General features: G+C 36.8%; 1 protein-coding gene across 1 annotated transcript in view; it reads left to right on the top strand.

Moving 5' to 3' along the window:
* The window catches only part of LOC133533404 (obscurin-like), a 40280-nt gene that overhangs the window by 4438 nt on the left and 18328 nt on the right, over nt 1-17514 (top strand). Inside the window, exons 2-3 of the mRNA XM_061872375.1 lie at nt 8092-8341; nt 9788-9874. Of these exons, the coding sequence (XP_061728359.1) occupies nt 8092-8341; nt 9788-9874 (337 nt within the window). The remainder of the gene's footprint in view (nt 1-8091; nt 8342-9787; nt 9875-17514) is intronic.

Genomic DNA, 17514 nt, shown 5'->3' with positions numbered 1-17514 from the left:
AAAAATGCATATTTGCGACACTTGGCAATTTGGGCGTCGTCTGCTGCCGTCCCCGGCTTCCTGGCAGAGCGCCGGACATGAGATGGGGCCAGCGTATCAACGCATGTTACATCCCACGCCAGGGGCCGCCCCAGGAACCAAGGTACGAGCGAGCAGCCGTCGGGCCTTTTGCCATCTGCCGCTGATAAACCAACTGGCTCCAGGGTTGCTGGTATGGAGACGGTACCGAGTGCTCTGCGGATTAGGTCGTTTAGGGCCGAGTGTCTATAAAATCGGCCGGCGCTTGACTGGCAGTGGAGTCCGTGGTGCCCATAAGCGTCAACAAGGCTTCCACAGCGGGAGCAAGCGTGTGGCTCGCAGGCTTTCAAACCTAGCCTGAGGCATACGGCTACGCGCAGTGACGCCGGGTCCAAAAGGGAACCAATGTTCCGCGACGGCAACGCGCGCAGCCAATGCCCTGACTCAGGTTCCGATACTGCGAGCAGTCTAGCACGTTCGCAAGGGTTCGAACTATTGTCCAAAAGGGATTTGTGGGTTGTTTTGATTTTTATCAGGTCCCAGGCTGCTTGGCAGGCTTTTTCGGTAGGCGGACTCTCGCCGGGATTTCCAGCACTCCAAGCTGACTCTGCATCTGCCAAGCTCGCCACTACTACAACCGTGGGATTGGTGACATTAAGAATGCCACGGATGAGATGGGCGACGCTGTGGACAGACGAGAGAAAAGCGGGGAGAGCCAGATCGCCCGTAGAGCGAATACCCAGGCCACCATAATTAATAGGCAGAGTAGCCTGAGACCAGCTTTGAGAGCTGAAAGAGATGTTTAATATTTTGCAAACCGAATTTTTTAATATGTTGTCTATGGATGACGTGAGACTTGAGAATTTCCAAACAGGGCTGCAACGTAAAATATATAAGAATTTTGGAGAAAATAAACACAAACGTAAGATGTAAATGGCTGTATGAGCGTTAATTTTGAATAATAAATCTGAACAGTTGTGAAAGTTATCTAATTTTGAATTTATTGCTAAAGGGATGGCGTCTTCGAAAATAGGGGCACCGAGTAATACGAGGGAATCTCGTGTAACAAAGGTGAAATTGGGCGCGACAGAGTTGAGACTTAGAGTCAAAGCAGCCCGGGCGCTAGCTGAAAGTTTTTCTGAGATAAAAACCTCACACTTATTGAAGTTAAGTGTGAGGCCTATCTCAGCGAACTGCCTTGAGATTATATTTAAATCATTTAATACTGAAGAAGCCGTCCCTGCAAGTGTCCCATCATCCAGATACCATAAATTTAGTTTTGATTTTAGCTGAGTGATGATTGGGTGAATAGCGAGGCTAAAGATGACGGGCCCAAGCGGATCTCCTTGCTGACACCCAACGCATGAGGCAATTTCTTTTTCACCAAACATTAATTTGGATGGATTGCCGTAGCATTGTTTTAGGTATTCAAATATTTCCGGAATTTCCTTTAAAATTTCGTTTAAGAGAGTGCTACGGTCGATAGAATTAAATGCGTTTCTTACATCAACTTTTACCAAAATTTCGAAATTTGAGTTTTCCAGGAAAGTCCGTGTGGCGTGTACTGCGGCCTCACAACCGCCTCTGACACCGAAGCCAAGTTGTTTGGGCTTGAATTTGTCTGTAAGGCGGTCGTGAAACTCGCGGCAACACAATTTAGAGGCTAGTCGCCGTAGTGTGCTTCCCACCGCTATCGGACGAATGCCGCCGTCTTTTTTTTTTAAGGCTATCAGGTTAGCGCCGTATAAAATGGCAGTGATTTCGCTGCAGATTTTACCTGAAAGCATTAAATTTATCAACGCGGTCAGCTCTTTGAGGAGGGTTTCTCCGGCATCTCCCATAAGCGGGCTCGTCAGGTCCTTGAGGTGCTGCGGGGTTATGCCGTCAAGGCCACCGGCCGAACCATTAGGAAAAGAGCTGATCGCCTGTAAAGTTGCACGGTCCGTAACTTGTAGTGGTTGCGGAGAGATTTGAGGCGGCACGGGAAGTTGTACTGGTGTAGTTGAAATCGGATGCTTTTCTTTAAGAGAGGAGAACACTTCGTCATATTTTATCGTCGAATTTTGATTATAAAAACATTTTTAGTGCAAAATTCGTCTTTTTTTCTATTTTATGAATTCTCGGTCTCGGTCTCGGTCTCGGCCGAGAACCCCATTGAATCTCGGTCTCGGTCTCGGTCTCGGCCGAGACAAAAAAAGCGTTCTCGGTCGGACCTTATCAAAAACCCATACAAAATGAGACTTAACGCAAACGCGTACGTCACGTTTCGAAATCGAATTTATTTACACTAGGGGTACTGCTTCGTAGGCAGAGTGTCTACCGACTAGGTTAAGTGGCAGTTAAATATATACACCTATTCATTAGGCTTATTATTAATTTTTAACATATATATTTTCTGTGTACAGTGGTAGTACTGTACTGTAGATATTAGTATATTTTTTTATATATTTGGTCATGTAGTTTTACGTACCTATACTTACTAATTATTTTTCCAACCCTTAGCTTTAATTTGCGAGGTGAATAATATTTAGGTCATACTGAACACCTTTTACTATGGAACCAACCTCGAAATTGCGAAAATTTGGCTAAGTGTTGAAAAACTTCCCATATAGTCAACTATACTATACTATTCTAGACAAATATTTAAGGATTCAAAGAAATATTAACTAGTAAATATATATGTTATGTATTGTAACTATGCATTACGAAACTATTTTCCTATGTACACCGATTCCTTTAACTGAACTAAGTTAAACAAAAAAATAATAATACAATAATGTATAGATTAACAATAAATGAAGTTGTAACTAAATCGGTTAACCTACTGGGAGACTTTTTGATATGGGTTCAACAATGGAGGGAAAATCATCCATCTCTTACAGTTCTTACAATAGCCATCTACGGAACAGCTGATTTACGCAGACAAAAATAGGCTGTAACAAATATAGTGGGGATCTATTTAAAGGCATATAAATAAATAAATAAAATAAATAAATATTATAGGACATTATTACACAAATTGACTAAGTTCCACAGTAAACTCAATAAGGCTTGTGTTGAGGGTACTTAGACAACGAATTATATAATATAAAATATTTAAAAATGCTTAAATACATAGAAAATACCCATGACTCCTCAGGAACAAATATCCTATACCAGGATTTGAACCAGGATTTGGATATGTTGGCATATCGTGTTCTGATTTGGATAAGGCAGAAGAAACAATTTTTTTTCTATAGGGCTTGTCGTCCAATTCGGTCAACCTTCCATACAAACGCCAAAAAAATTATGCGTCAAAAATTGTTTTTTCTATTTGTGCCTGATTAGAACACGAATCACGATACCAAATATGCCCTTAAACGGATTCCCACTATTTTTGTTAGACCTTGTAGGTATACGGTGTTTTAACAACCCTTAGGCGAAATTTGGCGAGGTGAATGTATAAGCCATACTGAGTAATTATTCGTATGGAACCAAGCCTGAAATCGTAACAAATCTGCTATGCAGGTAAGCTAGATGCATTCATTCGTAAGATGTAGATATGTTATGCCGTACATATACGTACATACGAACGCGTAGACGTACTTCCCCAGTAAAACAACCAGTCAATATTGATAAATCTAAACATATGTAATAGGGTTTCCGCTTGTTAGTAATATCATGTTAGGTAGGTAAGTTAGTACAGGTTTCTGTTGTTAATCGCATAAGCCACTGTTGACATAATATTGAGCGGTGCGATCATTTCGCGTCGCTAATTGTAAACAATCACTTGCGAGACCATCCATTTATATCAACAATCTGACCATGATATTTTAGTAGGTATGTTATGTGTCACATAATAATAAGGATAGTAGTGTCATATCATAATCAGACATTCAAGTTTTGTAGTTACTTACCTACTTAACAACTGTCTTGTTAAAAGGCCTTGTCGCAAAAATAATGTTCATTTGATATCGTAAAAAGTGGCTCATATATTAAGGTAGTGTATAAATATTTTTAGCACTTTTTTCGTATCGATATTTTCAGACGGGACTGTACTTAAAACAAGGTGGCAATCAATAAAACGTATTTCTTTGTTAACATACTAGATATATACAGACGTACATATTACAGTAACTGTACAAATACTAAATTAAATTAATAACTAGCTTAAATCTAAAATAGGCCCATGAGGCCATGAGGGATGGTACAAAGGATGTCGGCGGCATTTCCTAGTGGTATCGCAATGCTGATACGTTGTGCGAGGAAGCTGCCAGCTCTTCAGTCACCAGTTACGTCAACCAGACGCTTCGAGAGTTCTGCCAAAAACATGTGCGCGCTTAGGTGGCCTTTAGATTGCGACATTTTCATAATTACTTTTTATGTTTGATTTTCCTTAATATGTAAAAGCTCATTTTCGTGGGCTTTTTGCCCAACGAGTATAAGAGGATATTGTAGGCCCTACTGTTATAGATCTAGAAATCTGCGCACTATTCTACAGGTGTTCATAATAACAGATTTTTGTAGGAAGATATATGTACCTAAGTGGGTGAATATCAAGTGTTTTGATGCTGGTGTGTAAAATACGGTGGCATAATACCTGAGGATGGAATTATGATTAGTGTATTTTTACAGTTTTACTCTCCATTGGGTTATTATTATTATTATTTATTACTTGTTCTTCTTTTTTAGGGTTCCGTACCTCGAAAGGATAAACGGAACTCTTATAGGATCACTTTGTTGTCCGTCCGTCCCTCTGTCTGACTGTCAAGACCCTTTTTCTTAGGAACGCGTGGAGGTATCAAACTGTAATTTATATCAAATACTCAAGTCTACTGTCCCCTAGAGCTGTGAAAAAATTAAACTTCTAAGCCAACGCAATCAAAAGATACAGCCGCCGCATTTCCGTAAATTTTCGACACTCGCAAGAGAATCGAAACCTACTTCCCGTGAACTCAGAATCTTGGAATTTGGTACGAAGCAACGTCTTATAGCACAGATAGAGGAAAAAATGCGAAAATCGTAAATTTTTAGTTACATCATATAATAATATATACCTACAGGTTTGTACGGAACCCTACGTGCGCGAGTCCGACTCGCACTTGGCCGGTTTTTTTTATATTTGAGTATCAATACAAATCGTTGAACATACGCAAATGAAACAAATTTTATACAAATTGGTAAATCTTCCTTCTTATATTAACGATAATCATATTTTTGCGCCAAGTATTGTAATGTATGGTCATACTCGTATGAGCAAACGTTTCTAGAATGTAGATGTAGTTTTAGTTTTAGTTTATTTATCTCTCAATGAAATGATCAAAGTTAATGTAAAAGGATACATAAGCAATTACTTATCGTATAGTGATCGTCGGATACAATGTGAAATTTAATATTATTACAAAACAATATAATGTTATAGAGGTAGTTATATACAATGGTATATAAATCTATCATATAATATTTGCCATATCAAAACGTCAAAAATAATTAATAGGAATAAAAAGCTGAATTTGTACCATGATACTACAGAGTACCTATCAATGAATAAGTTAAATATGATACTGGCCAAGTCTCAATATATTTATATAAAACATTAAAGAATTTTAATATTGATATGCGTCACTATAAGATGCTGTTAATTATTACGTAACTACTTAATGCTTCGAGTACGGAGATTCCAGACACAATTGATTTTCAATTGTTATGGACCACGATCGTGGTCTTAGAGACTGGACGTATTAAGACAGAAAGTCGCTTAAGTAGAGACTGAATAAATTAATAACCGACTTGGTATTACATGGATCTCACAACTTTTTACCGCAGAACAACTGAGTTGCGAGACTTGGTTTTTTTGACAAGTATTGTTTTTGATGGGATATATCTTCCTGAGAGCATTTACTACACCGTAAACAATAAGTATGTATAATATTGTTTTAAGCAAATAATATGCACAACTGTACTACTGACGACCTATCGGTTTAGGTTAGCTACTCGGTAGTAAGCTAGTTTGATATTCCTGGTTGAGCCTGCAGTTGGTGCTGACAATCCTGGGATAAAATCCCGGTAAATTTATTTATTTATGAATTTAGGCGATGAGAACATATTTGTTCCTGAGACATGGGTATTTTCTATATTTAGGTATTTATGTAATTTTTTATATTATAGTTATTGGTGTCTAAGCTATCTTAAGCTTGAGAAAATGTCATATACTTAACTCTCGGCCTGCAAAAAAAGTAAAATCTTCGCTGGCTTTTTACGACGAAGGATATGTATTTGCATCCGTTTTTTGATTCCTAAAAGTTTTTTTACTTAAACGTGCGATTTCAATACCTATGCATCTTTAAATCAACTACAATGATTTTCAAACATTTAAGAATAGTTGCATGACATCATAAAGGTACGTGTAGGTATAGTTATTTTTGCCACGCGCGGGCGATTGTCAAGGTTGCTGAACTAGAATACTGTTTAGTAGTGAAAATGCCCGAAAAATCTGACATGTTTTCTGTATGGCCTATATTTTGCACAAAGGTACAGGTAAAGGTAGGTATAGTACATTATTATGTAGAATTGAATAAGCTTTAACGCTGTCTTTAATAGATTTTGTTTATCGACGTACAGAATGAAAGGCGAATTTATCAAAGATGATTTTCCAACACGGCGGAATGTCTCCAAACATCAAATGCTCTGGAGATAAAAATGGGACTTCTAATGAAGCAAAAAAAATGGAAGATACTCATGTTTTAGAGTGATTAACATTTAAAGGGACATAACTAGAGTTTCTGGTTTTCGGCCTTTTTTATTTCTGGAGGCATGGAAATTCTCGACTAGGATTTCTTGAGTATATCGAGAAATTTGGAAAGTTCGAAAAACATCATGTTATTTCCATTTTTTATGCTTTATTACAAAAATTAAAACAAACAAAAAATTATCCGTGCAGGCGTGCGCGCCGGCGATGTGATATCCTATAGTGTATTTCTTTAGGTATTTAACAAAATGTAAACAAACCACAATATGGTATTTTAATATGCAAGGATATTCAAGTCAATTAATTTAACTCGACGTGACAAACTTACAGATGTTTTACTACGTAATAAGAATACTCTACTCAACGTAACAATGAAGCTGCTGAAATTGTACTATTTTGATAATGGGAATACCTATATCGGGATGATTTATCAATAGTAATTTAGTTTTGTTTGGTTTTATACTGCATTCAAAAGAACATAAGCGATCTTGACATGTATTTTTTTTTGAGAAACACTTTTGTAAAATAAGTCACGGCAAATATGTAAAAAATATAAATCAGTCGATCATTTACATTATTTTGCTTTCATAATTAATAGTTATTAAATTTCTAAAAGCGTTGTTCTATAAAAAGACATGTAAAAAAGTTTACCTTTTTTCTAATGCTAAAAAACGAAGACGAAGTAGGTAGTTCAAAAGTTTCTAAATATGAAAACCCAAAAATATTATATCCAAAACGATAAGGGATGGATTAAGACAGTTTTTTATTTGGTTGGTTTACTAATTAGTGTTTTAAGTGCCTGAAAATAAAAATCAAACATTTATTTAAGCACCTAATGATATACACTATAGACACATCACGTGTTATAAGCGTGTTTTTTTTTACTCATCATAAGAGATTCATTTCTTGCGTTCTCGAGGCGTCTCGACGAGGGTCAAATTTCTCGAGAATTCTCGTGCAGAAACCATATATAGACATAACAAAACTATAAGGATTTCTTGTCGGCTACGGCACTATATGACTATATCATGGGAAGTGGAAAAAAGTTAAGATTAGATATGTTAATGACAGAAACCATTAACAAATGATATCAATTACATGTATTTACTCATCAGATGCTTATGATACCTAAGACAATTATATACTTACGTATTGTGCATTCTTGAATGGATATGCATAGATATATTCCTATTATACCTAAACTTAAAATATGGCACACACATCAACATCCAATGCAAAAGCCAAACAATAGTGCATTCAATTTTTATGATATCATACACCTTATTTTGAAAGTTCAACACGCATAACAAGCATCATAATTGTGGTTTTGTGTCATCCCCTTGCAGGCGACTGACAGAAAGAGTAAATGAGTTGCTTCACACCGAAAGCGTGTACGTGGAACGACTGAGGCATGTGGTCGAGAACTACATTCCCGAAATGGGGAGAGATGACCTGCCCTACACCCTCCAGGGTATGAAGACTGACATTTTCGCCAACATCGAACGCATCTTCAGGTTCCACTCCGAAGAGTTCCTGCCGGCTTTACGAGACTGTGAGAATGATCTCAGAAAGTTGGGACAATGTTTTAGGAAGTTCGTAAGTACCAGTTATAAATTTATACATTTTCACAGGGTGATGGAAATCAGTTTCGACTTTGAGGGAAAATCTGAACTTATTGCAGACTATCGTGCACATTGTTTATAAGTCGTTTTACTTCTGAATTAGAAAAACTACACTAACTACAATAGTCTTACCACAACTGCCTTAGCAGTGTTAAACTAACATGTACGTAATGCACTAATATGCGAGTACGAGCGAGATGCATAGAAAGTAAGTTGCGCACACGCTAGCGAATATGTCAGAGTCAAACTGGCGGTAGCCGTACTTATCTCAGAAGTTCTTATTTTTATATTGTATAGTTGGAATGCAGCCTGCATGTTTTGGCCATTACATTAAGCATCGAAATATTTCCGGGTACAGTAAGTACAACTGTAGGGCTAAGATGGTCGGCTCTTTATAATTTGTCACCATACCTGTCACTTTCTAACAAGTATGTAAGCGTGAAAGTGACGGTCATAGTGACAAGTGATAAAAATGGAATCATTCTGCCACCGCTGTCTCGCGACAGTGAGATAGTTTCTAATTTATTCTCACTAACATATTTTGATTGTTCAGCGTATTAATATTAAATTTAACGGTTTAATGTGTGCATATTCAACGTAATTCTTGCTTATGAATGGGCTAAGAAGGTAACTGCATATATTTTAAGGTCTAGTTTTTTTTGTTATTATCCAGTTTAAACTTTAATAGTACTAGTAATATCTGGTATAAGTTTTTGAAATAATATACCTACATACGGAATATACAGTGACCAGGTAAAAGATAAAATCTTAAGAATACTAAACTTGTTAAAGAAACAGATTCTGAGATAAATCTGCATGATTGATTAATAATTGAAATAATTAATAAAAGTAACTATCCAGTAGTCATAAAAACATCGGTGTCATGGACTGCGGCGCGCGTGATACTGTCTATTCTTGTAACCGTCCACTGTAATCTGGCCTTTCTCATAATAAACTTGATCCGTTATTTCTACAACATTAGCGATATTTGGACTAGACAGTAGCTTCAATAAATCTGGTCGGACTATATCCATGATATTAGTAATGCACGATTTTTCACAGTTCCGTAAGTTACCGCCAGATTGCCCGGGTTACATGGTAGTTTTACTTGCCGTTTTAGCCCGGGGAAAGTACTTGATGAGATTTCACTAACTTCGGCACGCATTGCATGAAAACAATTTTTTCTGTTCAAAATTACAATTTTGAATAAAACTCCGTCCTTATATTAAGGTGGGATTCCACCAGTGTGCAGCAGTGTGCGGCACACAACCATCTTGTACAGTGTGTGCAGTTTGTAGGTACTTAAAGTAGCTGTGACAAATCATCAATATAAACATAGTATTAATTTGTACCACCTATCATCCTACAACCTAAATTTTTTGTTCGCTATAGAAGTGTTGAACAAATATTTTATTTTCAGGAGCAAAAATTCAATATGTATGTAATGTACTCCAGAGGTAATAAGAGAGCTACGAGACTGGTATATGAGCACAAACATTTCTTTCAGGTAAGCTGTATAACATAAAGTCATTTTCATTCTATCTACATACCTACTTATTATCGACGTGAAACTAAAACTAAATGCAAAAAGCAGTTCCTAAATGCCAATACCCGCTGGGAATTAACTGTACTGTCACATCATGCATAACAGCTGTAAGGCGGTTATTACACTTGTGACGATTCCGGGAGGCGTATTCTGATTGTAAGAACAGGTTATACATTTCATTTGCATTTGCTATAGATATTATTTATCAGTGTCAAAAGTGACATATCTTAACCAGAAATGATTGTAACCATAAAAAATTAATATCAAAATACACCTCCGCATGTGATACCAGATAACTGTCTAACAGCCATAAGAAATCATATTCAATTGTTTATTGCATTTTCGGACAATAAATGCCACGTTCAACCTGGCTTTCCTATTATTTTTACAGCTGTTACGCGTGGTGGTGCAATTTATTTGATACAGGATACCGAGGATCGATTCGAAGAATTAAAGTTTATTTGTGATATACATAGGCCATTGAAATCTTTCCAAATAAAATAAGCGTCGGCTGGTTGTTCATATGTATATTAAGAGTAACAAACTACTGTTATCAAATAAAAATATCAGATCTTGAAATGTATGTATTTCTAGAATTAAAACGTAAACAAATTAAACACGTACAATGTTTATCCCCGTCTGTAATCAAAAAAGGAAGCTGCGTCAACATCCGATTATATATCTTTTAAAAAAAGTCCCGAAATAAAATAAAATTGTTTGGATGCTACAATATAACAGTAGCGTTTCTTATCTCAAGGTATCACACGCAGTTTATTTTTCATTTGAAATAGAATTATTCAAAATTATATACACCATATGTGTCCACAATTTACAAATACATCTTTGTTGTAAAAGTGCGGTAAGTGAAATCTTTATATTAAATATGAAAAAAATATCACGTTGAATCTGTTATAAAACGATCTCTGAGTCACGGTAAACTACGGGAACCGGAATTGCAAACTTTTCACTAGAGATATGCCGTTATCATTATGGATAAGAAGTGTCATAAGCAGCAAATTGATCGTTTGTATTATTGGCCAGGGGCCTTATTCGAGATGCACAACTGTCAAATTTCGCGTCCACATCAAATCAACACTTGATTCTATCGCATGTTGATTGTATCAAGTGTTGATTCTATCAACTGTGGATATTATCATTTGGAACAATCAAAACTCATTCATAGAAAAAATAATCAAACAAAAATCAACTTTGTTTATTACTACTATATAGTTTGAAATGGCTCTGAACTCGAAGTGGTTCGGTTTGATTTGATTGTCACCTGACTGTGGATTGCTAATGTCAAATTTTGACAAGTGTTGATTTTATTGCTAGACTTTATTGTCCATGGGCTTGGGCACCATCTTGGATTTTTTGACGTACGGCAGGGAATACCCTTCCTTTCCTACAATATATGGCATAGAGTAAAGCGTCTTTTTTTTTAAACATAAGTTTACAGGAATCAGCGACATCTTGTATTCGATAGGATAAGTAATGCGCTATGAACAATGCGGCGGCGAGTAGTGAAACTGTACCTGACAACGTCAATCAATTAAAAAGTGACCACACAGTTGATGGTCGATAAAGGCGATTATTAATTGAATTTTAACGACATTAAGGAACTATTGACATGCGATCTTTTTGTTGAACCCACACCTACACGTCGAATAATGCTCGCTCCACATATTCTCCTATAAACGCTCAAAATTGTAAAAAAAATTGTTGCAATTTACTCCGCACCCAGTCTCAAGTTGCTTCTAAACCACTTTCACGAACCAAGTTGTAACCTAACACATCTGTAAATATAAGGCATATGATTTAGAGATAAAGTCCGTTTTTTTTTTAAATTACGAGATGGTTCATGAATAACTTTTATTACTATAAAAATAATACTACATTTGTCAAAAAAAAATTCTGTATTGCGCTATTACATAATGCATAAAATTGATATAAAGATAGGTACCATAGTAGCTCGCTCACTTGGTCTATCAACAACTATTTTAATGCTCTTTGTACTCGTATACGCGACCCCATTGTATGTACAGTCGCCATCAGATATATCGGAACGCATGTATGAGATCTCAAATTATTAAGATAAGACCTACTGTACTGTCTATATTACTTACCAAGACCTAAGTACCTATTATTTATATGTACCTACACAAAGAGAATTCCTACGTTAAAAGGAGATTAAATACATATTTTTTTATTCAACTACAAATAAAATAAAATTTATCTTTTTCAGTTAACACATTTTTTTACCGATTTCTTTAATAAAATAAAGCATTAAAGTATTATGTGACTATATTTCATTGTCTTCGGTGTAGATTATTTACTGATGTTCCAATTTCCTGTATCAGTTTGGTACCAGGAAATATAAAAACTACACCTCTTCAAAAACTTTGCTGGTAGTTCGACATCTGTAAGTTTAAATATAAAACATGATAAAAACACTTAAGTCAAAAACGTATACATAAAATATTTGCCCTATATTCTGGTCGCTCGGTAGGGTGCTCAGAAGGCTGGGTGCATTTCCGCGCTGGTTAACAATGCTGATCCTCTGGTCACCAGAAGCCTATATAAGGCGCTCTCATTGAGCCACGCTAGTGCCCTAGAGTTTCAAATTCAACCCCAAGTGCCACAAATATGTAGTTGAGGGTTTAAATTCTGGATCAAGAACATGGAATACTGTTCGCTAGTAAGGCCATAGGTATTAGAAAAAAATAATAGTAGGAGACGGCCGTGGTCATGGTAGGTGGTACAGGTGGGCCAGGCAAGCTCTGAAATTATGCACCTATTTTACTATAACTTTGTTCACCTGTGTATATTTACTGTTTCCATGATAATCATTTTTAATATGTAGCCCGTGTAATCGGGCTGTATCATTGGTCTCATATTTTTTAACACAAAATCATAATTTTAATTCAGTAATTAATGGTGTTTTACATATTAATCATTAATGTACCTATTTTGCAAAATTTTCTTGCATAATTATAATAATACCTATTGTTTACTTCAATTGACGTGTTTATTATTTTCGTTACTATGTCAACGTTAATACTTAAAAAATTATAACGTGAAGGTTGAGTCCGCAGTACAGTTACAGTTTACGTACATAGTGGCATTAGCGCAGTCGGATTAGGACCAAACTCGAAATGTCTGAACAGTCATGAAATTTGGTATGTATATACGTTAAAGGCCCCTTTTTCATGCCCACACCATTTGACATTTGGGAACCTCGAGGAACCGCAGCCATCTTGGAAAATGTGGACCATCCAGGAGAAATTCGCGTTTTACTCTAAATCTACGTTCTTTATTCAATAATCGTGTAAGGCAACATTCAAGCTTATAAAATTCTACATAAAATAGTTTTAGACATCTTTGCGAAAAAAAAATGATCTTGCTTTAAAAAATACTTGCTAAACTTGGAAGAATAAAAATTCCACTTTTAACTATACATTTGTACATAATCTACCCCAATATCAATATTTTACTTGACTGCAACTTAACCAGAAAGTAGGGTTATGGGTATAAGTACTGAGGATTCAGGACAGCCTGTAGCTTAGGATACTGGACGGATTTTTTAAATGACGTATTATTTAGCCCTAAACTTTTTTCTTCCGTTAATTTTAGTAACTTTGTATTGCATAGCACTTGTATACTAACTGTGGATCTACTGATGTCTGTTTTACTGTACTCCGCTCAATAGTTTAGGCGCTAGAAGAAAAAATATGATTTAATATTCGGAGTCCTCTCAAGGCGGCTGTATTGATTTTTCTTTAATAGAACAAGTAAAAGTAGATTGTGAATGGCAAGAGGAATCTAACGATATGTCATTTAAAAAAATCCGTCCAGTATCCTAATACCTAGCTACTGGGTGTACTGAAACATCAGTACTTACACCCATAACCCTTCTTTCTGGTTTATCGCAGTAGAGTAAAATGTTAATATTGGGGTAGACCACGTACAAATGTATAAATAGAATTCATATTCCTCCGAGTTTCCTTTTAAGAGAATGTCCCCTGGAAGTGTATAAGCGTTAAACTTAGATTCAGCAAGTATTCTCTATAACAAGATGTATTGTTCCGCAAAGATATCGAGGACTTTTTTGTGTAGAATTTAATAAGTTTTAATGTTGACTGTTACTTCCAGTAACTTCTGCTGTGTCCGCTGGTCCTTAATTCCGATGAGTATTCGATCTCGTAGCATCCTATCCTTCTCCTTGTAGTTGCAGTTTTCAGCAATTTTCCTGATGGCTGTGTAGAATGCATCGAAGGTTTCTCCGTCCTCTTGGTCCCGTTTGTTAAAATTGTAACTGTTAATCACCTGGTTTTGCTTTGGTTTGAAGTGGTCGTCGAACAATTCAATGATTTCGTCCAACTTCGTTTTCTCGTTAGTTTGCAGCACATTAAAATATAGTTCCTGCGCTTGCTGTCCGATGCAATTGAGAAGTATGGCAGCTTTTCTTGTTTCAGCTAGCCTTTCGAAGCCAGCGGCAATTAAAAATATGCGAAATGACTGTTTAAACCTCTGCCATTGCGGCCAACAGTTTCCTATGTCGTCTAGGTTTAAGCCCTGCGGCATTTTGTACTCGACCGCGCATGCCATGCTATCTACTTCGTTAGTTTCGTCATCAGACATTGTCGATTTTTCTTTTATTTTAACACAATTACCTTAATACTGAGATGTACCGGCCGGGGTCCGCAATGTGCCTTCTTAAGTTCTTATTTTAATCTCGTTAAATCTTCGTAATCGTTCTTCTCCGACTGCGCCATGTATTATTCTTGAATAAAACAACGTCTAGAGTCTTCAATGGTGGTGTATTTTATATAAATCCTTTACTTAAAAATATTAACATATTTTAGGAAAGGAGCGAGATGCAGTACGTGTAGCTGTCAATAGCGAAAAGTGTCGGGGTCAATGTCATAGCTGTCAGCGACTATTTTGTTAAGGCGGCGTCACACTCAATATATTAAGGTTGCTTTACACTCTGCTACAGATGGTACACATTTTCCAAGATGGCTCGGATTCCTCGAGGTCCCCAAATGTTAAATGGTTTGGGCATGAAAAGGGGCCGTTAATTTATATACATAATAAATTTCATGACTGTTACAGAGATTTCGAGGTTGGTCCTAATCCGATTATGCTACATTGTGCGTCCGCAGCAAATTCGGTTCTCCATACAAATGTAGTTTCGCTCTCATTTTAAATCGGCTAGCTAGATTGCTCTGAAACTTTGTACTTACAATAGGATATGGTATGTCTATGCCTATAATTAATTTAAAACATAAATGTGAAATAAGAGCCAATTAAGTTCAATATTAAGAATATGTGTCGTTGTTGACTCGCCGACAACGGAATTGAGATCTATATGGGTGCCATGTTCTGTGCTGTGTAGAAAATCCTGAAATTATAAAGGATTTGTCTCGGCTAGTTTTTACGTATAGCGTAGCCTATCACCGAAACGTCACAAACACCACGAAGGTTCGGCTTGTACGGGCCCTCGTTTTTCCTATATTCTTATACGCTGCGGAGACCTGGACTATCCGAAAGACAGAGGAGAAGACGATAGACGCCCTAGAAATATGGTGCTGGAGGAAAATGCTGGGGATATCCTGGACCGAGTTTCGGACTAATGTCTCCATCCTTAAAGAACTCCGTATCAAGCAGCGCCTTCCGACTCTCGTAAAGACCCGCATACTCAGTTTTTTCGGTCACGTCTCGAGGAGGAACAACGACTCCATAGGGCGTCTAGTGGTGCAGGGTAGAGCAAACGGAAAAAGACCGCGCAAAAGGCCACCTATGCGATGGACTGACCAAATCAAATCTGCCATGAAGAGTCCCCTGAACGCATTTGCCAGAATGGCCCCCAACCGCGAAAAATTGCGAGAAATCGTACGGCAAGCAACATCTGCGCCTGATATCAGCAGTTGACCACGACGCTCTGCAAAGAGTACAACGACAAAGAAGAAGAAGACGTATCATATTTGTCTAAAATTTGGTTTGTTGGTACACACACAAGGGATAGTCTCTAGCTAGGTACGGGGTGCCACACTCGTCAGCGCGACGGCGATATTTTTTACCTTTTACCTAAAAATCTCAAATTTGTGTACGGGCTCAGCTCCTGTTTCGTCTTAAGCCTAAATTTAACAGATTCTGACTCACAGGGGGCTTTGAGCATGCTGTTGCGTTCGTTTTCAAATTTTGAAAAAAAAAACTAGCCTAACAACACAATAAATGCTTGTTTTTCCGCATTCTTCACTATATCTCCCTGTCTCACTACTATCTGACCTTCTAACCCAGAGGGGAAAATATACCTTATTGGGGATACTCCATCTTCCTCATGAGAATATATTTTACTTTACTGAAAAGCAATCGGTACATGTTACAAGATGCACATTGTTAAGAGCCGGGGTTAGAACCCACGACCATTGGTTTTAAAATGAAGCTTTGTATATAATTTGTATTTTTATAATAAATCTGTTTTCTTGTTGACATTTTGTGGTATTGTATTGCTTTATGTTAATTGTCAAGATATTTTTTCATCCTGGACAATTGTCACATGCGTCACATGTACGTTTTTATGATAGATCTACATCGACGCAACTGCATGTCATTGTCAAAGAGCATTATAATCACTACGTTTTAAGAGACGGGATTTCCATACTAGCGAGTGGAATCAGTTTGTTTCGCAAATCATTACCAAAATGTACGACAAAGAACTGTCAAAGTACCATAGTACCAACATAAGCGATTTAAATAGTGTAGTACGCTACACGCTTACGATTCTTATCGAAATCGATAAAATGGGGAAGGTTGAAACATAGGCTCCTGTCTACAAATTTTGTACTCGAAATCAGGTTAGCATCGAGTCCACATTTAAGTTGTATGTTATATAGTGGATAGTTCTTAATTGGACTACTATCTAGTCGGGCTTAATGTGGACCCGAATTATTTTAATACAGTTTTTAAGTCGTGTTTTTTTATTTTATTAAATGCTTGATTTTCATAATTATGTGCACATACATGTTTGAATAAATGTAACTTTTCTATGGGAAGATGTATCAGGTCTTCGTTCCCAACAAATTTGGCCCACTGCCTGCATCTGAAAACATACAGCCTTGGAAAAACATGACTTTATCTACAGTTTATATTCCATGTGTTTGCTACTGAGATGATCAACTGATTATTTCGCGCTAATATGCATCTATAAATCATGTTTTTCGGCATCCTTAACTTTTTATGTAATCATGAGAACGGGTCTAGCCTTGTTGGCAGCGACCCTGCCTATGAAGCCGATGGTCCCAGGTTCAAATCCTGGAACGGGCATTTATTAGTGTGATGAGCATGAATATTTGTTCCTGAGACATGGGTATTTTCTATGTATTTATAAATACTTATAAATTAGGTCTATGTACATATATATATACATTATTGCACAAACTGACTTAGTACTAAAGTATGAATGGCATGTGTTGTGGGTATATATATATCGTTGTCTAAGTACCCACAACACATGCCATTCATACTTTAGTACTAAGTCAGTTTGTGTAATAATGTCCTATAATATTTCTTTATTTATCATAAAAACAGAGATTAATTTT

The sequence above is a fragment of the Cydia pomonella genome, unplaced genomic scaffold, assembly GCF_033807575.1.
Source record: "Cydia pomonella isolate Wapato2018A unplaced genomic scaffold, ilCydPomo1 PGA_scaffold_161, whole genome shotgun sequence".
Classification (NCBI taxonomy): Eukaryota; Metazoa; Arthropoda; class Insecta; order Lepidoptera; family Tortricidae; genus Cydia; species Cydia pomonella.
This window is presented reverse-complemented; position numbering and strand designations above follow the sequence as displayed.